Here is a 27,326-nt window from a genome sequence, read left to right as displayed (position 1 = left end):
AGGGGGAAACAGCAGCTTCAACGTGGGTGTTACCACGCAGGTAGGTAACAACACGGTCATTACAACGTCCGCGTTGTTAGCACGCGTGGCGTTACATCGCAAGTCGTTTCTACGACTTGCGCTAGGTGGCGTACAACACAAGGGAATGTGTTGGATTTTAAATCCGACACATTCCCTGCTGTTGCGCTAACTGGAGTAGGAATAGTAATTTATACTATTCCTAAATCCAGCGCGCCATCTAGCGCAAGTCGTAGAAACAACTTGTGATGTAAAGCCATGCGTTGTAACAATGCGGTTGTTGTACCAACCACGTTGTTACCTACTGTGTGGTAACACCACGCGTTGTAAAGAGACAAATTCGTGTGCAGATTATTCATTGTTTTTCTATTCCTGTGGCCACCCATGCAGTCCTAGTAAGCAAAAACACAGTGGTCCTGGAAGAAAAAGACATTCCTAAATAGGTCATGCCTTCCAACACCTTGCCTGCCTTTTACCTTAAAGAATTACTAATGGTTTTGCTCTGCAGCCAGCAATACAGTAGTTCCACACCACCAAATTAGGCAGGGGAACCAAAAAAAATGACAATTGAGACGTCCATCACTTTCTGACAGATGTCATATTACCACTCATCCCTAAATGCATCTTACAATTTCTTCATTGAGGAACATCAAAGCACCAGAGCATTTCTCCCAAAGAGGTGGATGCAAGTCTAGTGAATCAGTCAATCAAGGGTTTATAGAGAGCGCTACTCACCCATGAGGGTCTCAAGGCGCTGGGGGGGAGCAGCTCTGGATCAGTCGAAGAGCCAGGTCTTGAGGCACTTCCTGAAGGTGTGTGGGGTGGGGGAGCGTGTGATGTTGACTGGGAGCTCATTCCTGGTCTTTGCTGTGATGTAGACGAAAGCTCTTCCACCTGCTCTGGTTCTGCGGATGCGTGGGGTCTCAGCCAGGGCGAGGTCGGTGGAGCGGAGGTTCCTTTGCGGTACGTGGAAGGAGACTCTATCGTTGAGGTATTTGGGTCTGATGTTGTGTAGGGATTTGTAGGTGTGGGTGAGTAGTTTGAAGGTCACTCTCTTCTCGATGGGCAGCCAGTGAAGATCTCGTGTCATGGGGTTCCAAGGACGAGTCTGGCTGTGGTGTTCTGCATGGTTTGGAGCTTGTGTAGCAGGGTTTTGGGGATTCCGATGTAGAGGGCATTGCCATAGTCCAGTCTGCTGGTTTTGAGTGCGTGGGTGAGTGTCTTTCTGCATTTGGGGGAATCCACTTGAAAATCTTGCGGCAGATGCGGAGGGATTTGAAACAGATGGAGGCAACCGCGTTGATCTGGCGGGTCAGGGAGAGGGAGGAGTCTAGTGTGGTAAATAATTTAATTACCGGAACTTAATTTGATGCGGAATATCTATAATAATAGCTCAGTAAAATAAGAGGCAGAATCCGTGGTATTAGAGGTTCGGAACGGGCTTTATTCCAAAATCAATTCGAATTGAGGACTCCATATTCCATCACCACGAAGGTTCAGGAAGTGAAGGACCAACTTTATTGACAAGTAATCATTTTTATACAATAGGCATTACAGTGAAACAGATGCAGGAGGCGTAACAGTTGATAACAAAGATAAGAACATACATGCGTAACTAAAGTGTGTGTAACTGGGCGTAACTTAAAGAACGTCATCAGGTATGATGTCACAATAAGGTGGTTCCATGAAAGAATTTCGCAATGTCAGCAGAAATACTTGGCAGAGATGCGCGCGCAGCAGCATGACGTGTGATTGATGTGCGACTAGGGGGTGAAGGGGACTTGACATTTAGCTCTACATGTGGAGACAGAAGTCTGGGGTTATGTCAACCTAATCCCAAATCATATCTAACATCCTATGTTTAAAGAACTATGTTATCCAAGAAGAGAGGTCTCTTAGGATAGAATCTTATTCTATACTGACTATACTGACTATACTGACTGTTAGTGCGTGTACAAGCGTCTAAGTGTCTACACTAGATGCGAGGGGGTAGGAATGTTCCATGGTAACAGGGCTATGAATTACTTGTATAAAGACAGAGAAGCCGGGCCTTTTGCTCGGTAGCTGGAAGAATGTTTACTTAAACTACTAGACAGGAATGCATTGGGTGAGGAGCGGAGCAGAGCAGATAATCTTGAAGGTGAAATACAGTTTTTGGCAAGCAGACAGATCGAGTCAGGCACCGTTAGCCGCGCAGGGAGTAGGACAAAGTTCATGGGTACAGATGCGAGCTCAGACTGGAGCTTTCAGAGGCAGAAGGCAGGAAAAGGCTTAATGGCAGAATCAGGGCCTATTCGCCTGGACTGTAAAATGGCATAAATGAACCATATAAAGCCGGTGGCCTTTCATGCTTAGGAATAGAATATCCGGCCCATTCATGGCGGATCTGAAAGAGGACATGTTGACGGTGGACGCACATGTGTTTGCGTCTTCATAACTGGAACTGGAGGGAACATACATGTACTTGTGATTTATACATGAAACCGTTGGGGTCCAAGATAGGGGACATAACTGACCATAAAAATCCATATTTCCACATTCCCTCCTTGTCCCCTACTTGCCCTTAAGAGATATCAATCTTCATCAATCCGTTGATCTGTTCATATAGCATCATTTGTTCTTCTTTCTTCTTCCGGGATGAATGAAATCTTGGTGGTGGAATACACGATGTGGCACACAGACCACAAATTGCTGGTCCACATTGTAGGCATAAGCAGCAACTGAATAGTATGAGAAAGCCAATACCTAGGAAGGATAGGACCCTCCATCCAAAGGTAGATAATACACTCCAAAACCATCCGGACCAAGTCCAGGTGCCTGGATTCTGGTGTATCTGGCTTACAATCTTATGAAGGCGAGTTATGGCTTTATATACAGATGGCGAATTTTCTGGTATGAAAATGCAACAACTTGATCCGATGACCCTACAAGCTCCGCCCCTATCGGCCAGGATGACGTCAAGGACAAGACGATTTTGAAGCACAACAATCCGCATAGCAGACTGCTCTTCTGTTAAATTGCCTAAGGCGGAAATAGTTTCGTTCACTACTGCTTCAAGGGTTCTGGTTAATCTACGTATCAGCTTACTATTGGTAACTGTACCTATATAGGGAAAGAGACCTTTATTGAAATCTGTGTATTTTTCCCATGCTGTCTCAGTGTAATCGACGATTGGGAGATCTCTCCGTTCTCTATTGTGTACTAAATGAGTATTTCTGTGATAATCAGGAGGAGCTAGGAAAACAGGTGGCAAAAGGAATCCGATGTAGCAGGTACCATCCCAATCTAGAGGCAAACGTATATATGCAGTCTGACCACATATGAAGTAGGAATGGCGAGAAGCTCTAAATGTAGACTTGCCTTGATCACTGAATTCTATTACAGTGGTGCATCTACTATGGCCCATATGTATGGAACCATTCTTTCTTACACATAATTCACCTTTAACTGGAAATACTGACATAGCGGGCAAAATTGGTGCAGTTTCGGATTCGATATTCAGGATCATGAGATTAAGCGTGAAATTACCTAATCCATATACTTCATTTTCTAGATCAGTTCCTGTTCTTTTGGGAAGTCCCTCCTTGTTAGGGTAACAGACTTTAAGCAAGACTAAGTTCAGGTTTCCCCATACCCAGTTGTCTTGATAAACTGCGGAATTCGAATCTAGGGAATTAATTAAACTAAACCATGCTCCACAGGAGCCATTGTGTGTGAACGGATATGGAAAGAGAGGCAGAATTCCCTTATAGTTCTGATAGGGAGGGAGTCGGCCACATATCCAACAATTTGTAACATTGCTAGCCTGATGGGAATGATGTAACATACTAATAAAAGTGTTATTGCGCAGCGCAAATCTATATGACAACTCATGCGGGGGAAATTCACTAAAAGAATGTTCAGCAGTAACATTGTAAACATGTTTAGAAATAGGATAATATATGTGCAATAATATACTTGCAGCTATTATTAAAAGACATAAGAAAAACAGAAGTAATAACGTCACTGTGCAATGACTACGCAGTGATTTACAGTACGCATGTTTTTTCAACTGGATTTGATTATTTCTTTCTCTATTCCGGTCCAGAGGATACATGTCAGAGACAAATTCAACCGATTCACCTTGGAGAGGACTTAAACAATCAAATTGTCTGACTTGTTAGACCGTAGTTTTAGTTTATATTGTTCCTTGTCATTCAGTTCAACCAAAGGAAGCTTTGAGTCAATCGGTGAAGACACGCGAGGTGTGTCGTTTACATCGGACGGTAGTCCATGAAATTTCTTGATATGACTTGAATGTATCCAGCCTTTTCGACCTTCGATCTTCACGGCTGTCCTCGTGGTTAACAGTACGAGTTGAGGCGATTTCCACCTAGGATCCAGCTGAGACTTCCGGTCAAAGTTCCTCACTAACACCAGGTCCCCGGGAATTACGTCATGGGGTTTCACCTCGGTGTTGTCGGGAAAGGCTGCAGCTACCTGTGAACGACAAGATTGTAGTGCAGACATCAAGGAAGCTAGGTAATCTGTCAGCATATTACAGTCTACATCAGTTATTTTGCGTGGTATAAGCGTCCCCCACATATTTGGTGGTCTACCGAAGATCACCTCATAAGGGGATAGCCCTGTTCGAGAGTGCGCTACCATTCTCATGTAAAAGAGTGCAACTGGTAAGGCTACTACCCAGTCGACACCTTTCTCTCTACATATTTTTGACAATCTAATTTTCAGAGTTTGATTATGTCGTTCCACGAGACCTGCTGCCTCGGGGTGTCGGACACAATGAAACCTCCATTGATATCCTAACAAAAGTGAAACGTGTTTCATTAGTTCGGATGAAAACGGCTGGCCGTTATCTGAGTAGACAGCACGTGGTAAACCGTATCGTGGGAAGAATTCTCGAACTAACTGTTTGGCAGTAGTCGGGGCAGTGTAATCTGAAACCGGGTATGCCTCTGTCCAACGGGAAAGAGCACAAACAACTACAAGAACATATTTGAATCCTCGACATCGTTCCATCTGGATATAATCCATCTGGAGGACTTCAAAAGGGTGATCAGGAGGCTGAAATCCACCCTGTTCTACGGGAATGCTTTTACCTGGGTTAAACTGACAGCAGATCATACAGGTACGGACTTTTTGTTTAGCTGCTGCTCGTAAATGTTTGTTGAACCAAATGTGTTGAATGCTGTCTAGCATAGCTTTTTCTCCTAGGTGCGCTGGACTATGTATTGTATTAATGATAACTTGGACCATTGAGTCGGGAAGAAACCATACAGATTTTTCCTTCGTCATCCATCCTTGATCCGTTTGGATCCCTCCTAATTCAGTCCATTTCTTTATTTCGTCTGGTGTAGCATGTGTCTGTATGTCAATTACGTCAAGAGCGGGATCCTTAACCATCATGCAATGTGTTGGTGTCGGAACTATTGTCTTTGTCATGTCAGATGTGTGAGCTTGAGCAGTCTGTTTAGCTGTTCTGTCAGCTAGATCATTGCCTTGGGAAATGATATCAGTAACTTTCGTATGAGCTTTACATTTCATAATTGATATTGCAGTGGGTAGATGTATTGCATCTAATAAGGCATGAATGAGGGGTCCGTGCTGAATGTGGGCACCGTGAGAAGTTAAATAACCTCTCTCTCGCCACAGCACGCCGAAGTCATGTACAACTCCGAATGCATAACGTGAATCAGTGTATATGTTGACTTTCTTATTTGTGGCTTGAATACAGGCTTGTGTCAGAGCGATGAGCTCTGCTGCCTGAGCTGACAAGGTATTAATACGATTTGTTTCAATGACTTCAGTGTCTGTTGTGACTGCATACGCGGCCACTAGCTCTCCTGTACTTGTTCTCATACATGACCCATCTACATACAACGTCAGGTCTGGATCTGACAATGGGACGTCTGTCAAGTCTTGTCTAGGTTTCGTCGTGATAATAATAACTTCAATACAATCATGTGCTAATGGGTCTGTTCCGTTTACTGGTAACAGTGTGGCAGGATTCAATGTACTACAACGTCTGATTTCTATGTGTGGCTGAAACAATGTCAGTTCGTAACCGGTGAGTCTTGCTATAGTCAAGTGTTGTGTTTGTGTGCGGTTCAAGAGAACCTCTACTGCATGTGGTACTTGTACTGTCAATTGATGTCCTAACACTATGGCATCGCTTTGTCTGATTGCTAAAGCTGTCGCTGCCAGTGATTTCAGGCACGCAGGCAGAGCCTGAGCTACGGGATCTAATGTACTAGAAAAATAAGCACATGGTTTGCGTGATCCTGCTTGTTCCTGTGTGAGTACTGACAAAGCAGTACCTTCGCGTTCTGTAACAAAGAGTGTAAAATGTTTATTGTAACATGGTGTTGCTAAAACGGGTGCTTGACATAAAGCTTTCTTTAGGCTTTCAAAAGCTTGTGTATGTTCCTGAGTCCAAGGGAGGACAGTCGATGTGGCCGCCTCCTGTGTTGTCAACTGAATGAGTGGTTTTGCTAGAAATGCATACTGAGGGATCCACTGCCTACAATATGAAGTGAGGCCTATAAAAGCCCGCACCTCCTTTTGTGTCTTGGGTATTAGCATGTTAGCAATTAACTGGATGCGATCTGGTGTAAGCTGCCTTCCCTCCTTGGACAGCGAGTGACCAAGGTAAACAACTCGCTGGACACAGAATTGCAGCTTAGAAGGGGACACCTTGTGCCCCTTTTCGGCCAAGAATTGTAAAACCGTCAGTGAGGCTTTTTCACATTCAGGTTCGCTTCTAGCGGTGATCAGCAGATCATCGACATATTGAAGCAGGGCAGTGTTGACTGGCATGTGTATACTGTCAAGTTCTCTTTTCAGTGCTTGACTATAGATGCTGGGGCTTTCTGTAAATCCTTGAGGTGCGCGTGTGAATTTAAAGCTTCATCCATTTAAACTAAATCCGAACAAGTATTGGCTTTCCGGATCTATTGGGATGCTGAAAAAGGCATTCTTGAGATCAATTACAGTAAAGAATGTTGCTTCGGAATCAATGGCTGTCAGTAATGAAGAAATGTCTGGGACTACGGGGTATTGTGGTACAATACATTTATTTAATTCGCGCAGATCAATAACCAATCGATATACTGGCGGGGCTTTGGGATCAGTTCGTTTAAGAATCGGAATTATCGGTGAATTACATACATTGGAGTCTGTTTCCACAACCACTCCTTGGGTAATAAGCTCGTCAATGATTTGCAGTAAAGCCACTACAGCATCTGGGGGTAGCTTGTATTGTCGCATTCGTGGTAGTACCACTCCTGCCTTTAGTGTGACTCGATATGGTGTAATGTTCATGCAACCAACATCTGTAGGGCCTTGTGCCCATAAATGTGTGGGTAAAGTCTGCAGTCGGTGATCCATGTCTCGGGACACATAGTGCCCTTTGAAATCACGTAGAAACAATCTTACTCCTTCCGGAGAACAACATATTATAGCTCCTAGAGCTTTCAAAGTTTTTATACCTAACAGGTTTTCTGGACATGATTTAGTAAGCAATAAATCTGTAGTTCGTGTCAAGGGACCAATCGTAAGGGGAAGAGGCTGTGATACTTCGTTAACGATAGGTTTTCCTGAAAAGCCAAGGGAAATATTCTGTGAGCCTGAGAGAGGTGCCCCTGGAACTTCACTACGTTTTATAGTTGTTCGGCTTGCCCCTGTATCAAGTAAAAATGTTCTATCTTGGCCTAATAGTTCACTGTGTACATAAGGTCCTTCTTGATCTACAGGGACCTCGATAAGGGGTAGGTCAACTTCCCTCTCTAGGCTGTTTCATGAGTATCGTTGATAATCAGGATAGTCATATTGTGCGGTCTGGTACATCTGTCGTGTCGTTGTTTGTGTGGCAGCAATAGGCTGCGGTGGCGGAGCTGTCATAGATTGTTGCGGAGCTGGCATGGACTGTGCATGCTGCGGGGCTCCTTGTTGGTTCTGATCCTGTCTAAGTGGCCGTGGTCTTTCTTTTGTATTACCTGTGGCGATATTATGTTTTAAAACTGGACAATCGTGTACATAATGGCCTGGCTGTTTACAATAATTGCATGTCCCTTTTACAGGACCTGCTGAAACACTGGACTGTGTCATACCCTTTTTATGACCGTCAGCTGGAACTGTCTGAGAAACTAGCATTTTCATTTTCGTGTCTTTCATGCGTCTTTGTTCATGTTCTTGTTCCTCTCTAATTCTATTGTGATGGTACTGTAGCATTTGTAACATTTGTGACGGAGTGTTACCTTGCCAGGTACTCTCGAATTTCAATACTCTATTCTTAACTTGGGGCAAGGAATTTTCAACTAATTTTGTCACAAACAGATGTGGATACGATTCGCTACTTGCTTTTATTCCACTATTTATACCAAAACATTTTTCGAATCGGGCATAGAAATCACTAGTGTCCTCATCGTGCTTTTGTTTACAGGCTGAGATTGCACCCCAGTCTTCCTTTTTCGTAGTTAATAAACGTGGCAGTATCTGTACTAGTAAACCTGGTAGTGTTTTGGTCTTTTCCCCAAGCCCTGCACCTGGACCTCGAGCTTTTTCTTCGTTTTCTAATGCTGTCCAATCTATCTTTTGGTCTCCCACCTCCCAATCTTTTTCCTTGAGTTTTTCGTAAATGCCCGCAGGCATTAATACCTTCAATATTGTCATAATGTCGGGATAGGTATACTCTCCCATGAGCAACATGTCTTTAATTTCACGGTGGAAACCCGCTGGGTTTTTGTCATGACTGGGTACCACTTTCCTCATTTCTAATAGTTCTATTTTAGATATGGGTGTGTACACAAACACACGTTTAAACTGATTGTCCTCACCTTTTATCGGGTGGACTTCGCGTAAGGGATTCTGTCTATCCATATAATACGTCGTTCTTTCTTTCATGGGCAGTGAGACATGTTCGGGACATACAAAAAGCATGTACTGTTTTCTGGATTCCAGTATTTCTCTAATTAACTCAGTACCTGAACCTCTCCATTTATTCGTGAGTAATTCAGTCAACATATTAGGTAAGGGACCAGGATCGGAGTGTTGGCTTTTATATAGTATAAGGAGTTGTTGAATCATATAGATACCAGCTAAACGCTGTTCATCTGGGGTGAGGCTCAAAAACGTATGTGCTAGTGTATCATCACTATATTTTCCGGGACTGTCAACCCAATGAACGGCTGACCTGGCTAATTCTTGTTCGTCCATAGAATCGAGTATATGATAACCCCTTCGTTCTCGTAGTAATTTGTCAGCGGTTTGGAACGAATGTTCGGGGGACCTTATATTTATTATAGGAGTTTGGAAATTTCTGCTATTATCTGGACGTATCGGACGTATCGGATCAGTAAAGCCTCTAGTTTTATTACAAGATCTTCCTCTACCTACATAGGCCATAGTTTCTAACTGTCCGGTGGGTAGTTCTAATTCTTCCTCCTCCTCGGTTTGTTCAGGCTCGTCTACTGCTAATCTTTCTTCGTGTATTTGTTCTACTTCTTTACGGATCTTGCGGCACATAGCTATTATACATGATCGTTTATCATGTCTCCCCTCTGATATATTCCGACTCCATGTGGTAAGAATTTGCATTTCTTCCGGATTTACCCCTGGTCGATCTTGATTTCTGATCACACAATTTATGAGGAAACGTAACAGTTCCCCCTGTATCTCCACTTTCTGGTACTCCAAGGCTCTATTAATACTTTCAGAATCTCGTCCTGACTGGACAAAGTGATATATATTTTCTAAATGTGTAGTCATTCCTGGTAGCCTCCCTAAATATATTGCAGCTCGTCGGATACGTAATGATGCCAGCAGCATTTCGTCCCCTTTTCCGGGCACTGGGTCATATCTACAATCTATTAGAAGTTCCTTAAGCGTGTCGGGAGTTACCAGTTTGGGCGTACGTTGGTGGGCTAATTCTTGAAAGGAAAGTTTATTTACTCTGGGTGGCGTAGAAAAAATGTTTGCTGTACCTCCCGTAGCACCACCTGGGGTGCTGGATGTGAAAGGATTCGTTGAACGTGATATAGCAACCATAGATGTGGGTACAGCTGTAGAAACAGATGTGCTTGCCGGAACTTGTGTCGGAGGTACAGACGGAGGAGGGTCTTGGCGTTGAACCCCCTCGGCAGGCGGTCTAGGTGGCGCAGCATTAGCATACTCGGGAGCTGCGTCGTCTAAATAAGAGGAAAGAAAAACATCTTCTGCAGTTCTGGGATGCCCTTTGGGATGTGCTTTTATCGGAAACAATGGGGGTGGCAAGTCTTTTGGTATCTCCGGAGTAGCCTTAGGTAACCCTTCGGCCAGAAGAGGATACATACCATTCATAAGGGCATTTCGCTGTCTGTCTACTTGTTCTGATTTTACTCGAGTACCTTCTTCAATTAATAGATTTTCTCGAACTTTATTTGAATTCTCCTTACTCTTCTCTTCCTGTCTACGTGCTTTTTCTGTACGTCTATACGATTCTTTACGCCATAATTCAATGGCATCTTTCTGTGATTGTCTAGCTTTCTTTTTCCATAATTCTTCCTCTACTTTCACGATGCAATCTGCATCCCAGGTCCCAGCTGCGGGCCACCTCTGACTTTCTGGTAATTCCTTGGTGTAGTCTACCCATAAATCAAGAAATAATATGGCGTCTAGGCCATGTTTATGATACATGAAGTACCCTGGAGTGTCCCTAGGAGGAATGGGAACCGCTTCTTCGAGTACCCCTTTTCTAGTTTTGATCTGTCTTAATTTCGAAAAGAGCGGCATATTGAGAACTGATCCGATACCTAATTCTGACCACGTTTAATACAACAAAACACAATAATGAACAGTCATTCACACCACAATATGCAGAACGTATTTAAAACATTTTAACATTTAATATTTAATGAACAACAATGATGGCCATTTAGGGAACTAGTCACTAAGCATAATACTCGGCACTAACTAGGTAATCCTGAATTATATACTACAAATACTTGATATACTGCTAAACAGTACAGATACACTGCTGAAACAGTGCAGACCGGATTTGTGTACCCAAACCCGTCTTGACCGGCACAACCTATGTGCACGTCAGAACGCCTCCCCGACAATGGTACTCACCGGGTAGCTCGGAACGAAAGGCCTCGGAACTGAACTGGACTCGGACCGGACTGGACTCGACTCGAAACTTCGGGACTTCGGAACCTGGTGGGCCTCTGTATACCTCGGATCTTGCTCTCTCAGCTAGGCTCTGGTCGGGACACTTCGCACTTCTCACCGCCTCGTCTGGGTGTTGATCGCAGCCTCAGTTACCCCCGCTCGGCAGGAGGGAGATACAGGAAGTCCTGTGGGTACGCGTTGTTGTCCGTCCAGCTGTGACAGGAGACCGGGCCTGCAACGCACCTCCGGCGCGTGAGATGAGAAAGTGTCCCTGTTCGGGCGCCATATATGTGGTAAATAATTTAATTACCGGAACTTAATTTGATGCGGAATATCTATAATAATAGCTCAGTAAAATAAGAGGCAGAATCCGTGGTATTAGAGGTTCGGAACGGGCTTTATTCCAAAATCAATTTCGAATTGAGGACTCCATATTCCATCACCACGAAGGTTCAGGAAGTGAAGGACCAACTTTATTGACAAGTAATCATTTTTATACAATAGGCATTACAGTGAAACAGATGCAGGAGGCGTAACAGTTGATAACAAAGATAAGAACATACATGCGTAACTAAAGTGGGTGTAACTGGGCGTAACTTAAAGAACGTCATCAGGTATGATGTCACAATAAGGTGGTTCCATGAAAGAATTTCGCAATGTCAGCAGAAATACTTGGCAGAGATGCGCGCGCAGCAGCATGACGTGTGATTGACGTGCGACTAGGGGGTGAAGGGGACTTGACATTTAGCTCTACATGTGGAGACAGAAGTCTGGGGTTATGTCAACCTAATCCCAAATCATATCTAACATCGTATGTTTAAAGAACTATGTTATCCAAGAAGAGAGGTCTCTTAGGATAGAATCTTATTCTATACTGACTATACTGACTATACTGACTGTTAGTGCGTGTACAAGCGTCTAAGTGTCTACACTAGATGCGAGGGGGTAGGAATGTTCCATGGTAACAGGGCTATGAATTACTTGTATAAAGACAGAGAAGCCGGGCCTTTTGCTCGGTAGCTGGAAGAATGTTTACTTAAACTACTAGACAGGAATGCATTGGGTGAGGAGCGGAGCAGAGCAGATAATCTTGAAGGTGAAATACAGTTTTTGGCAAGCAGACAGATCGAGTCAGGCACCGTAAGCCGCGCAGGGAGTAGGACAAAGTTCATGGGTACAGATGCGAGCTCAGACTGGAGCTTTCAGAGGCAGAAGGCAGGAAAAGGCTTAATGGCAGAATCAGGGCCTATTCGCCTGGACTGTAAAATGGCATAAATGAACCATATAAAGCCGGTGGCCTTTCATGCTTAGGAATAGAATATCCGGCCCATTCATGGCGGATCTGAAAGAGGACATGTTGACGGTGGACGCACATGTGTTTGCGTCTTCATAACTGGAACTGGAGGGAACATACATGTACTTGTGATTTATACATGAAACCGTTGGGGTCCAAGATAGGGGACATAACTGACCATAAAAATCCATATTTCCACACTAGGATGAAGCCGAAATTGCGGGCATGGTCCGACGGTCCGAGGACGAGGACCTCTGTGTTCTCTGAGTTCAGTTTTAGTCAGCTGTTGCTCATCCAGGCTGCAACATCTTTCATTGCTTCTTGGAAGCTGAGTCTGGTGTTTTGGGGGTTTTGCGTGAGAGAGAGGATGAGCCCATGCTGTCTGATGATGGCGGAGCGAGGGGCCATGTAGATGTTGAAAAGAGTGGGGCTGAGCGAGGATCCTTGGGGCACTCCGCAGTTTATCTCAGTAGGTTCGGAGAGGAAGGGGGGGTCTGATCCTTTGGGTTCTGCCGGAGAGAAAGGAGCAGATCCAGTCGAGGGCAGTTCTTCGTATACCTGCAGCGTGGAGTCTGGCTGCAAGAGTCCGATGGGAGACAGAGTCAAAGGCTGCGGAGAGGTCTAGTAGGATAAGGGCCGCAGTGTGGCCCTGGTCGAGTAGCATGCAGATGTCGCCGGTGGCAGGAAGGAGGGCAGTCTCGATGCTGTGGTTGCTGCAAAATCCAGACTGGGAGGGGTCGAGGATAGCGTTCTTTTCGATGAAGGTGGTCAGTTGGGTGTTGATGAATCTCTCAGTGACTTTGGCTGTGAAGGGAAGGAGAGAGATGGGTGGTAGTTTTTCAGGTCCATTGGGTCGTCCAATGGTTTCTTGAGGAGGGGCTTGGCCTCTGCCTGCTTCCAGTCGTCAGGGAAAATGCCGGACTCGAGGGAGGCGTTGATGGTCCAGCTTAGTTTGGAGGCTATGGTGGCGGCGGCTCTGTGGTAGATGTGTGGTTGGCAGGGATCCGAGGGGGCTCCTGAGTGGGTGTTCTTCATGGTCGTGGTGGTGTCTTCAGTGGTGGCAAGTTTCTAGGTGGTGATAGTCGGCTGGATGTCGGTGGTGGGGAGGGGTGTGGTGTCCGGAGTCTGTTTACTGAAATTGTCTTATAGGGCCTTGATTTTCAGGTGGAAGTAGGAGCTGAGCTTGTTGCAGAGGTCCTGGGATGGTGTGACATCCATGGCTTCGCTGGGGGGGTTTGGTGAACTGCTGTTTGACGTTGAAGAGTTCTTTTGTGTTGCTTGTGTTGCTTGCGCTGGTGTAGATTTTGTTTTTGATGATGGTCCGCTTGGTGGCTCTTATGCGCTGGTGGTATTCATTCATGGTGTTTCTGTAGTTGTTCTGGTCTTTGGTGGTTTCCCTGTTCCCCCAGAGCTTCTCGAGGCGCTTGCAGGAGCCCCTGGCTTTTTGAAGGTCTGTGGTGAACCAGCTGGCCTTCAGGGGGAGTTGGTTGACTGGGTGGCGGAGGGGTGCGAGCTTGTCGGCGCAGCTGGCGATCCAGCGGTGTAGTTCTTTGGCTGCAAAGTTGGTGTCTGTAGTAGTGGAGGGGAGTAATGGAGGAGGGAGGTGTTGAGGTGTTCTTCTGTGATCTTGCTCCAGTTCCTCCGTGGTGGGTGAGGGGCGGGTTTGGGTGCGGTGGTGGTGGTGAAGGTGAAGTGCACCCAGTGGTGGTCAGTCCAGAGGTGCTGCATGGTGTGGCTGAAGTGGATGTTTGTGCCTCCTGCGAAGATGGGATCCAGGGTGTGTACAGCTATGTGGGTGGGGGTGGTGATGTGACGAACTGCTTCACTCCGAGGTTGGTGAGGTTGTCAAGGAGGGTGGTGGAGACGGTGTCGCTGCAGTTGTCGAGGTGGAAATTCAGGTCTCCGATGAGAATGTAGTCCGTGGAGGCTATGGCGTGGTGTGCGGCGAGGTCAGCAATGGTGGTGGCGAAAGAAGCGCAGGGTCCAGGGATCTGTAGACGAGGGTCCTGTGCAGTGTGGCTCTGGGGCTGGTTAGGATCGGTAAGTGGAGGTGCTCTGTGTTGGAGAGGGGGTCGCTCGTGCTGGCGGTGGAGAGTCGGAGGGAACTCTTGTGCACAATGGCAAGTCCGCCTCCTGGGTGGCGGGGCTATCCTTTCTTTGGATCTGGTATCCATCGGGTATGGCGGTGGCAATGTCGGAGGCGGAGGTGGTGTTGGTCCATGTTTCTGTGAAGAAGGCAACATCAGGTGAGAGGGTGTCGAGCAGGTCCCAGATCTCTGTGGCGTGTCTGTGGAGGGAGCGTACGTTGAGCACTTCAGGGCTTCGGTGGTGTGGGCATCCATTTTGGGAACTGTGGTTGTGGGAGTGAAGAGGTTAAGGGGACCAGAAAATTGTTAGCCTTTTGTGAAGTATGCATAACATGGAACATGGTCACAGCAAAAATTGTAAATGAGTGATGTTCATGCTTGGCAAGGTTCTCTGGTATTCTGAGGCAGTAGCTTTTATGACCGGGTTATATTGGTCTGATTGGTGCTTCTGGGGGCATCAACGTTAAGTTAACAGCAAAACATAGAAGATATATACAGTCAGAAGCAGTGAAGTCCTAGCTTAAATCTAAGTCTACAAACCTTGAATTTCCAGTGTTGCCTACCACCAGAAAAGTGGGACTGGTACTTTAGGACGGTAGAATGTATCTTCTACCCAATGTGACTTGTCTGGGCTAAAAACAAAAGCAGACTCCTTGATAGCACCTTAATGTAGGACGAACAAAGAGTCAGTCACCTTGGAATTCATGCTCCCACAGCAGAGGCATCATGGATGAGCCATGCTTCTCAGCTCCAGAATATGTATTGGAATGAGGAAGTCCTGTGTAGCAAGTCAGATGGCTATCAAGTAGAGATTCATCGGTTCACACATGAAGTACCCTTAATTTAGCAAATGGGAAAAAAGAGAAAGCAGGCAAGAACTATTCAATTCTTCTGCATTGCATTTTGAATTTAATTGAAGGTACAGCATACATACCCACAGGAAACACAGTAGAGTAGGAAACACAAGTAAAACATTATAAAAGCTATGTTAATACTTTAAATGATTCATTGATACCAGTTGCCCTCAGAGTTGATTGAAACCAGTATATCAAGAAGATTCCAGTTACAGGCTATGCATTTACTTTTCACAACGCCTCGGAGCCGGAGGTTGAGAGAACAAGAAGTTGGTGGAAGGGATGACAGTTTCCAAGTGAACTGCAGCCAGAATCCCAAAAGTGACATCCCCCGCCTTGGAATAAGACTCCATGTTTGGTGTGAAGAGCCCACAGCCAGTTGGATGATGTTCAACTCCAGCACCAAATGCATTTTTCCAAAGCTGCATCATGATAATCAAATGTGTCATGATTTTCCCAAAGTATGGAACTTGTTGGGAAGCAGGTAAATCTTTCCACACCCGGAAGTTGACAATGGGCTTAAAACAAATAACATCAGTAATTAATTGAGAGGTGTAATACAATATTAATGTAACATTAAAAGTCATTACACAGTCCTTCTTATTTGCAACTTATGAGTTCTGTCTTAACTCTTAACTCTTCACTCAACAGGCATCAACGAGGCCCCAATATAAACACAACAATAGGGACGAAATGGAAATCCAGTATGAACATGATGAAAGATTAAGCTGAATGAGTTTTGGAAAACATTCAACTACATTTTAAAATCGGCCTATGTCTATTTAACAAAGCTTTGATCCCAGCAGGCTTCATTATTATGGGGCTGATGTTGGGCTGAATTTGACCACTGGCAGATAGGGTACTCTGCCACAGATGTAGCAAGTCCATGAAACCCTCAGTCCACCCGCTCCATTATTCGCTAGGCAGACCGTCATCTTTCTTACAGTGGTGCCCTCCCTGGCTCCACTATCATAAAGCTTACTCTGAAGGCCTGATGTATTAGGGACCTTCAAAGTAATGACATCAGATTGGTCACCCTGGCAAGAGTGGATGGACTTTTTTTTATGTCCTCCACTGGCAGGACAAATGTGGATTGTAAAGCTAGCAACCAACCAAACCACAAGGTGAAGGTCATAGACACCTCTCAAAACACTCAGGAAGAATTCTCTTGTATGTGTGAGCATCACTTCAAAAACAAAAAAGCAGCATTACATAAGTGTCCATTGACCCAGCAGTACAATCACTCAAAGTTGGACTTACAATAACTAGTGCGATAACCAGCATCATTCAGATTCAGAATAAGACAATGAAATGCAACTGGCTGAACAAAATACCCATTGCTAGATTGGCAGAAAAAGCCAACTTTGCCCACTACATTGTTAGCATAATTGACAGTTGCTTAACCCATAAATACACTCTTGACACACATGACCTGATCTTAGAAAACATTTGCCAAACCATAGGCCTAAAAACAAAAATGGCCCTCATTTAGAGTATGCCACCTGACCCACCGTCCATTGGGGGAGACTACCATATACCATATCCAAAAATCTTTGCTGCCCACAGGGGCTCCTCTAATGCCACTGAAAGTTTGCTGAGTGGCTGCCATATTTCAGGCAGCCTTTAAGGAAACCTTTTTGTGCAAGACAAACTCCTAAAGTTGGAGTTTGCTTTTGAAAAGACAAAACAAATAATGACCCTGATACACTGGGCGTTTTCTCCCAGGATGTGGGAATAACTTTTAAATGTTTTCTTTTGGTCACTGCCAAGTTTTCCCTGGAAGTCCCGATATGAAAGAAAGTAATTAGCCCATCAGCTCTAAATTTAGTGCCTGGTCTTATGCACCTACTCCAACGGCTCCAACTATGAACTTATGAAGACGCAGCCTTCATAACAAGATGTTGTGAATTTACTGAAATTGTCACAGTGGCATCATGACAAATCTTTATGAACAGATCAATTTAATTATGGGTGGAGATTTGATCAAGCTTTATGGCTTTGTTTGTGTCCCAAAGACTTGGGATCCAATCCGGCCTTGGCACCAGGTCACTCATTACAATGATGTCATTCTATGAAAAGGATTCACATCATGTGCAATGAAAATTGTGATATTAGAATCTGATCCAACATCAGTATAAGCCCACCACATCTGCAGTAGCACAGAGTGTGACCACAAACAGTACATGCCTCAGTCATGTAAGGTGATCCAGCTTTACAAAAAGATATAAGATTGAATGTGGGGAAAGTATTTGTTCAATTCAATTGGACCCTCGCCTAAACACCAGGCAGACAGAGGCACCCAACATCAGTGGGGCGCTCCTGGATGTGTCTAGTGGCTTGAGGGTGGATACGACTGACTCCTTGAGGAGCATGACGGTCGACCCTTTCTCATATTCAGGACAACTTCCTGGCTTTCTGGATGCTTGACGGGCCAGTATAAAGATCTACTTTTGATTTTTTGTTTGAGAGCACATTTCAACAGAGTGAGTATAATTACTGAAGATCCTGATGAATGCCCTGCAACCCCGTGAGGGGTCCGCAATTGGGCAGAAACATGTTGCCCATGACCACCAAGAGGGTTTTATTTGTTAGAAAACCCTAGTTTCTTTTTTAACCTACTCCTCTGGACCTTCCTAATAAAAATATGTTGGCCCCTGGGAAGTAGTTTTATCCCACTCAACATATCACATTCTTTGAATGCACTCTGTCCCTCACTTACTCTATATCCATCGCTCATCTGAAAACACCTCTGCTCCTCCCATTTTGGGAGTTGTAGCCCAAACCACGGACCTTGCAGTCCGGGTGTGAGGAGGGGACCCAAAGATGAAGCATGTCAGCCTCGGGTGAGTGAGGGTTCTCGTCCTTATAAAGGAATCTTTCCAAAGACACTACCTTATCACCTCACACATCAACCTAAGAGCTCTGAAGGGATATACCCAGAAGTAAGATAGTAGCTTTCAGCCCTCAGCTCTCTACCATACCGGACGTACTCTAGTGTGAATTCAATCAGTATAAGTCCACCACATCTATTGTAGCCAGAGTGGGACCAAAAACAGTACATACCTCAGTCATGTAAGGTGATCCACCCTTACAAAAAGATATAAGATTAAATGTGGGGAAAGTATCTGATAAATTCAATTGGACTTCTCTACCTCTAAAACTGTACAGATGAGGATTTATTGAAATATTAGCTTCGGATGAAGTTTTTATGCACACGTATGACTAACACCAGAACTTTCAAGGTTGTCTTATTACAAACTAACCACAGCCCTCTGAACAAACCTTGTCGTACCTTACAATGGAGAAAGCACAACAAACCCAAACAATCTCTGTCATTGAAGAAAAAATGCCATTCACCTAGCGAACCTAGGAATAAAATTCCCACAACTGCCTCTAAATTAATACTTATTATTAAATGGCCACTGCTAGAAAAGCACTGCAACATATGCAGGATTGAGAGCTATAAACCGGAGACTTAAGAAAAAAGAAAATAATCACAAATTGTTTTATGCAGCATTTCCAAATGCTGCAAATAACACCTGCCACTTTTATTCAATTTAATTTTGATCAATTTCTCTACCTTGGTGCACTGAAGATGCAGGCTCTCATTTAAATGTTAGTGGAGGGTTTGCTGTCATCCCAAGTCTATAGCCTCTGTTCCCCTGGTAAAGAAATGCCCTTCCAGATTTAGATATTCCATCTGTCTGGTGGGGATTTTATGGCCTTCACTGAAAACACTGGTGTGGCAGTTGTTTTAATGGCTTAAGAGTTCGACAATCTGGTCATGCTTGTTTTTCCAACTCAGCAAATGTCCTTATTTTTCAACACTAAACTCCCAAAGAGGTAGGTTGTTCTTGATAAGCAGAAAACAATGGTCCTTATGCACAAGGTAATTTCTCCCTCCACATGGTGATTGAGTATTTTCTACATCACATGTTGGATTCGTGCTGGGAGATCTAATGACAGTCACCCTTTCCTATTTAGAACATTGCAAGCACCACTATGACAAGCCAGCCCAGTGGTGGGCCATGAGGTCATGGGTTTTCACCACTGGAGCCAGCTACGTCTCGGCAAATGGAAATGGAAATTCTTTGGGCAGGGGCATCTTGGGCCCGATCACAAAGGTAAACTTAGACGAAAGTCTAATTTCATGACTTTTGGTATTCACAAAGGGCATATACGAGTAGTTAAGTTAGACTTTTGTCTCAGTTTAACTTAAGTTTTGGTCTCAAGTTTAACTGAGATTAGACTTTTGGTCTCAGTTAAACTTAACTCGAAGACATAAATTAAACTGAGACAAAAGTCTAACTTCACGACTTTGTGAATACCGAAAGTCATACAGTTAGATTTTTGTCTCAGTTTACTTTTATGAATTGGGCCCCAAGAGTTCAGACCGTTAGGTGAAGTATCAATTTATGGCATTTTATTTGCTCTTCCAAATTCAAATGACCCTCTATGCTGCAGAGATTTGGGGCATAAAAACTTAAAATCTTTGGTAATGGCAGAAAATAGGTCTATGAGGCAGCTCTTGTGTTTACCGGCCAGCACCCCTCTAGTACAGCTGAGGATAGATTTGAGCCTTAGGCTGATTTGTGATAATCTGCCCGCTAACTCACAGGAGAGGCCTTTGAGCTACTCCTGAACTTTTGCTCTATTGAAGTGTGCTGGAGGAAATTGTTAGACACCCGACTGCAATAAAACTTCCCCGGATTAAATTTATAAAATATACTGAAATGGGGATTGGCCTAGCTAACCTTTGGTATAATCCTGCAGGCTTTTGCACTTTAATCACAGTGAAGGAGCTAAAGATCAATTTAAAAACTATAAATATAACAATTTTTTAATGCACGCACAAGGCACTCTATCTCCTTTTCAGTGGCAAAGGACAATTACCAGTTTGAAAAGTTTTGTGATGAAATACAACCTATTTTAGTTAAAACACTATATGCTCAGGTTAGATATGAAAATTTACCCCTAAATGGTTTTACCTCAAAATGGTCAGGCCCGCTAAATTGTAGTGTGCAGGAGTGCCTGAGCTGTGTTTTTTTTTCTTTCCAGCATATGGAGGGGTATGAGTAAATTGTCCGATTCCTATCAGCGTAAAGCTTGGCACAACTAGGACTGAGGAAGTCTATAGGGTCCTTCAAACTGACACTACCCCATATCTGGTATTTGCTGTATTTAGATATTTATTTCATGTGTGGCTGATAAGGAATAGACAGTTAGTTGAAACTAACTAAAGCTGCTTCTATTAATGTAATTTTATAAAATATGTTGCTACCTCTTATCTCACATGTATATTAATTTTTGTTTTTATTTTTTATATGGATTATGAAAGGGACATTCCCTGTTTGCAGACTGTGTATTTTTATTTTATTATAAATTAGATTGATGTCCATAATTACTTTTTTTAAATGATGATTAATTTTAAACCATGATAATTATTGTGTTTTTGTATTGTGCACCTCTATTATGGTATATTGCCGAAATAAAGAGTACTATGACAATGATGAAATACCCTTATTAGGTATTGGGATAGGGTTGACTGCCTCTGCTGGAATTGACAGGTTACAGCAGATGCCAGAAACCAGAATCTAACTTACCAAGCTGAGTTAATTTAGGACCAGCCCCTTTGTAAACACTGATCGTTCAAAATGGCTTTTTACAATGTACAAACGCTCTTTTACGATTCAAAAAAACCTTTCCCACTGGCATAAGGGTTTCTTTGATCCTTTGGGAATCTCATATAGGAGGGGACATAAAAAGGGGGCTCCCCTTCCTATTTGGAAAAGGATCTATTGGGGGTTGGAGACGGCAATTGCAGTTGAACAGCATTGATCAGTTACTGATCCCCACGTTGGCATGGTAACTGATTTGCAAAGTTATCTCTATGGGAGAGTTTGCCCTTTAGAAATTATATTGGTGGCCTTGGGGGAAACATTTCTACAGCAGGACATGTCCTTTTAATTGACATGGACTCCTTTTAAATGAAAATTGGGAATGTGAATGTAGCGACGGAGGTCTCCATGCCCTGGGCGGCCTCCATCCCTGCATTTGCTGCCAATCACAGGAGCTCACAAATGGAGACCTGTCCAATGAATATACGTAGGCACATCCTTTTAAGACTACTGCTGAAAGGGCACTTATCAATGTTGTCTATTTGTACATATTCATATTCAATTGTAACCCAGTCGGTATGCAAAGTGCACATCCCTTGTTTGTGAATGAGGTTAGTATACAGAGCTCTCAGCGCTTAGACTCTTCAAAGCACCCACTAACATAAAGGTGAGAACATTAGCTGCAACTTACATTTAGAAGCAAATATAGTCGATTTTTGACAAGATAGAGGGACATCTAGGGTGGCCCATACAGTGTAATCCTGTTTGAGGGAATGGAAGAGGTGTCACAGGTGAAATGATGTGTGTTTGTGGCTAAACTCAAAGATAGCAGAAGAAACATATCGAGCGGGAGTTCGCAGAGACTCTTGTGCAACTTGTAGGTAATAAGTCAAATGCTGAAACCATTTGCTTGAGAGCTACTTGTCAGATATAGGTATCCATTGTTGGAATGCAACCGTGTTCTTGGTGCTGGCCACATTTTCTACGGATTTGTCACTGTTTGGAATATTTCAAGTAGCATGGCAATCCCTAATGTTAATAGAGAACCCTAGATATGAGCATGATGGGTTTGGGAGCAGGAATACCCCTCTGTTTCCAGCAGGTATCCCTCAACTCAACCTGGCCTTTACATCTGCAGTGTGGCACTAACCATCCACCTCTGGCAATCTCCCACAGTGCCCCAGTTCAGGAAGGACCTCAAGACCTGGCTCTTCAGATGACCTCAGCACAGTACGGAGCTGCCCTCCTCTGCCCCCCGGTGCCCTGAGACCCTCACTGGTGAGTCGCTGTGCTTTACCAACCCCTGATTTATTGATCGGTCCTGATACTGTTCAATGTGAAAATGGCAGGCAGACCCTGGTAGGGTGTGGGGTGGGGGCTGATGGAAGGAAGATTCCAAAGCAGGCTTTGGTGTGGCGGGGGGAAGTGTTGTTTGACCCTTGCCACAGAGCCCCTGGAGGGAGGTCAGGACCTCCCTTTGGTTGCATCTGCAGCCCCTGGCCCCTGCTCTCCGCATCCGGTACAACCAGGTCTAGTATTTGTGAACCCATCAATTTTCTGTCCGCAAACACATGCACTGGGCACGACGTTAGCCCCGCCAGATACCGCTCTGGACGCCCTCAATGAGGGTCTGAATGACCTGTGTTTGTAGTGGCTCCTTTTCAGATTTAGAAATAACATAGCGAATGAGGGTCTCCCCCTAGGAAGTGAAATGAAGCACAGAATTCACTGAAGTTGTGTAAACACCATCACTTTTCTGTAAAGTTTAAAGGAACTTTGATAGTATTCACTGTGGCTAGAGGGTAAATTATATTAGTGATACTCAGCCAAAGCAAAAAATAGTACTTTAATTAGTGCGACCGTCATATCGGATTAAAAACCACATATTAGAAAAGCAAAGAAAGGTGCAGAGTGTTACTGTTCGCTGTGAGGAGAATGCACTTAGGGTCAGTTTCTCTCCAGCTTGTTTCTGAGTCATTACCTGGGATATAACTTTTTAAAGACGTCTAGCAAAGCAAAAAAACTGAACAAACTCCAAATTTGCAAAGCTTTTCTTAGACCTTCATACATTTTGCAATAATAATAATAATAAACTTTGCAGCTTGGCACACCTTTTGTAAACCCCCCTCATTCATATGTGGGTGAGATGCAGGATTCCAAGGTGCTCACAATAGGAACATAGCATGAAATATTGGATGACTCCCATTAAAGTTGGCAGTATGGAGGCTAGCCTCCAGAGGATCTTTTGTAGGATGCAATGAACACCAGTCAAAATGTGGCTCCTGCAATGGCTTGTAAATGACAAAGGTTGAAAATGAATGCAGGGAAGGGCAACTACAAGTAAAATGAGGAGTATTCATCTTGCAGAAAACTCCATCATTGTAGGAATTTGGGGGCATATCAACAAGCAGCAGCGATAATTATCGCTAGCTGCTCTTAGCGTGAGGAATTCTATCGCCGGCTATCGCAGATAATTATCACCATGCTAGCGCTGTATTAACAAAGCATAGCGCAATGGCGATAATTAATCCAGTGATAGCAATGTTTTCCATGGAACATCGCTTGATGTTCCATGGAAAACGGCAATATCCTTGGTGATAGGGCCTGTGGTCTTAGCCACACAATCCACCCCCCATGTTAGGTATGCCTTAGTCAGGAATTTAACGTGATTTTAAATATCGCTAACCCTCGTTGTTAATATGAGGAAGCTGGGTTAGCGATATTTACCCAAAGGAGTCTGGTCAGGCACGCCTCCTTTGCATCTCATTAGCGATGCGATGGGAGGCGTACTGACAAGGGGCGCTAATGCAAGGATACACATGCTAGCGTGTCCTTGTTGATTATGCGATAATATTATAGCCGCTTTTCGCACCTAAAACGGGCTCTAAAGCGGCGATAATATTATCGCCGCACCTTGTTAATAAGCACCTGTGGAACTAAAAACTGTGAGTTAGGTACATACTGACCTGGTCAGGACACAGAATCACATTGCAAGTGGACGGATCTGTTGCTACCATTGGTGCAGCAAGTTCAGTGGCACCGGGCCCAGAATCCTGTGGAGTCCATTGGTTCCTGATCATTGCTGAATTGTACTACCCCAACAGCAGTCAAGAGGACCATTTTCCTTGCTTGCACCAGGGCCTGTGGCATCCTTGCTATGTCACTGTGAGTGGCCTCCTAATTCCGGGAGGGCCACTAACAGCAGTTAAAGACCCCATTGTAATTTTCACACTGAGATTTGGGCTGATGACAGCAGGTAAAATCACAACGTCAAACACAGGAAAAAATAAATGAAAAAACCAGTGTGGAAACATTGATACCCGCATGTTATTCCCCACAAAATTGCAACCCCAGGTCTTTCCACACACCCTGTAAGGGGAATTCCAGAGCAGGGAAATCATTAATGTGACTCCGAACTATTAAAAACCGAAAAAGAAGTAAAAATGGGAGTAAGAAAATGATTTGAAAAATTATTTAGTCCTTTACAAGCATCGAAGGATGGGTCTACAAGACTCAGCATTAAAGCCGCCATTATTTGAGCTGCACAAAAAACGGATGCGGTGATTGTATACCACAGTAGGGATTACCTACTGTATAGTAGCCAGTGCACAAGATTTTACCACATCATTATTCTTGGCACACATTATAATGGTGTATAATGCAGTAAAGTTGCCAGTTTCAAGGTGTACAAAATCAGGGTCAGAATAGTACAGAAAACAGGCCAGTGCACCAAATTAAAAGTTGCCCCCCCCCCTTTAGTGAATAAAGAAGCTAAAAAAGTGGTCCGTCTGTGCAAATTGTGTCAGTTTTGTACTTCTAAGGAGGCGCTGTATAAGGGTTTTGTAAGGTATGGAAGACTGTACAGATTTGAGATGGCTACAGGCAAAGTTTGTTTTAATATTAGGGAAATGCCCAGCAGACAACAAAAGAGTCCCGCACAGAACCAACACAAAAACGGCCGTAGCGTCCAGTCTGACCCTGTACAAGCTCAGGGGCATATTTACAAGGAGATGGCGGAGCTGCGCCAAATTTGGCAGCGCCATGCTCCAATATTTCCAAGTGATGCGCTGTACTTACAATAATACGGTGCACCCCTGTGTTTTCCCTATTGCTGGTGCCAGAAATAGCTACCTAGCGCCAACACAGACACCCTTGTGTCATAGTGAGCGGGGGCCTCCGTTGCAGGGATCGATTGATTATGTGCAGGGAGGGGCACCTTCCTGCACATACACAATCAATAATGCTGATTTGTTGCTTCAATGTGTGCTGCATTAGAAGTAGCAAATCGTCATTAGTTAATGATTATGTGCAGGGAGGGACACCTTCCTGCACCTAAACAGTCATTAATGGCATTTTGTCGAATGCAGCACACATAGAGAAAGCAAAAACAAGGAGAAATATAAGTATTTCTCCTCATTTCCCCATTCTAGCACCTGCTATTGCATGGCATTAGTTTTTGGCGCTGCCTCAGATTTACATATCCTTGTAAATCTGGGACAGAGTCAAAAAGCAAAGGGTGTTGTGGTGGAACACCCACAGCAACTCCTATTGCACGCCCCTTTCACACAGAAAACTGCCACTTTTTAAATAAGGAGCAGGGCATTGTGCTACAGGAATGTGGCTAAAAGTCACGTCCCTGTGGTGCAATCCCCCCTATAGATATGTCCCTCAGAATCTGTGATTTCTGCCTGCAGGTTTTGCGTTAGGTTGCACCTGGTGAAAAACATGCCGGCAAAACATTCTGCTTGCCATAACTTACACAAAACTCGCAATTCCGATTCGGTACAAACTTCCACGTGGTCCCAGCGCACAAGCTGCATAATTGGCTCTGAGTTTTGAAGAAAAGAGGGGCATATCAGCAAGGGCCGGTGATAATTATCACTCAGCGCACTTAGCGCGAGGATAATTATCGCCGGCCAACTCAAAATTTTATCACGGAGATAGCGTGCTATCAGCAACGCTTATCTCCAAAGCGATAAAATTCAGAGCGCAAGCTGCCAATTGTGAGATTATCGCTGTAAATACAGCGATAATCCCACAAGGCTTGGCGATAGCTTGCTGATAGGGATAGACATACTTAGCCATGATATCCAGTTTACATAGGATATCATGGCTAAGTCAGAAAAATACCAGACGTAAGAAAGCAGCGTTAACCGCGGTTAGCGCTGCTTTTTTTATCGCTAACAGGGTTAGCGATATCCTTGATAATAGGAGAAATGACGCTTAGTGACATTTCTCCTATTATTTTAGTCTGGAACGCCCCCTTTGCATCTCATTAGAGATGCAAGGGGAAGCATAGAGTAAAAGGTTCCTAACATGCAAATTTGCGTGTTAGCACCCTGTTGCTGATAGGGCGCTAGTTTTATCTCTGCTTTTTTGGCTTTTAAAGCCAAAAAAGCAGAGATAAAGCCCTTGTTGATATGTCCCATAGAGCATATGACATTTAATGGTCTTGAAAGTCCAGCTATAATTTAACGGAGTTCAGAAGACTTTTTGAGTCAGCCATTTAAAAAAATGCGTGTGGTAGTTACTCACGATGCAGAACTGAGAAGCAGTTCATATCAGCGCAGAATCTGGTTTGAAATGTGTGTGATATGCCCCCTGCAGCTATCCCAGCCTAGGAAATCAGGTAGAATGTATGTAACACAGTGCAATTCTCCAATGGCAAGGGGAGAGGGTGATGGCATGCGTTCAGAGGGTAGTGGTACAGCGTCTCTTCGGAATATCTGGGTGGTGACAGAGCATCTGCAAGGATCTTAGGAGGGCATGAGAAATCCTTGCTGGCACCTTACCCTCTGTTCCTTTGTGTGCTCCTGCATGTCCAGGTGTGTGCCTGGCTGCTCTGTGAGTGAGAGGTCCTCCATAGCATCCTGAAGTGAACCCTCAGGTTCACCCAATCCCTTTCTCAGTCTCACTGTACCCAAGGAGAAGGCATCCCTCTCTTCCATGGATCCAAGGAAAGGTTCAAACCTCTTCATATCTGAGCTTTGCACTTACTGTGTTATCAGACAAGTGTGCATGCATCACCGTCTGCAAGGAGAACCATGTGTGTGCAAAGTCCCACACACTACATGATGAACATATTTATACGGTCTGCATCTCCCATGCCTGGTCTACAGCCGGGGAAAAGGTTTCTGCCCCACCACCTGCGCTGCTCCCTTGATGGCCCTTGATCAATACCAGAGAGCATCCTCCCTCAGGTGATGACTGGGAGTGGCAGAAGAAAATTAGCACTTTAGGTGTATTGAATTATTGCCTGCTGTGAGATGAAGTCCTCAAAGGACAGAGAGGAAGGAGGACCTTCCTACCT

The 27,326-nt window shown here is 44.3% G+C and overlaps 1 protein-coding gene across 1 annotated transcript in view; it reads right to left on the bottom strand.

The window, feature by feature from the left end:
• Positions 1-26,994, bottom strand: part of LOC146796876 (vomeronasal type-2 receptor 26-like) — a 117,443-nt gene extending 90,449 nt beyond the window's left edge. Inside the window, exons 1-2 of the mRNA XM_085631410.1 lie at positions 26,809-26,994; positions 15,627-15,916 (exon numbers count right to left, since the gene is read on the bottom strand). Of these exons, the coding sequence (XP_085487536.1) occupies positions 15,627-15,916; positions 26,809-26,994 (476 nt within the window). The remainder of the gene's footprint in view (positions 1-15,626; positions 15,917-26,808) is intronic.
• Positions 26,995-27,326: the final 332 nt, after the last annotated feature.

The sequence above is a fragment of the Triturus cristatus genome, chromosome 10 (assembly GCF_964204655.1).
Source record: "Triturus cristatus chromosome 10, aTriCri1.1, whole genome shotgun sequence".
In the NCBI taxonomy this organism is placed as follows: Eukaryota; Metazoa; Chordata; class Amphibia; order Caudata; family Salamandridae; genus Triturus; species Triturus cristatus.
Note: the sequence above shows the minus strand (reverse complement) of the source record. Positions and strands in the feature narration are given on the sequence as shown.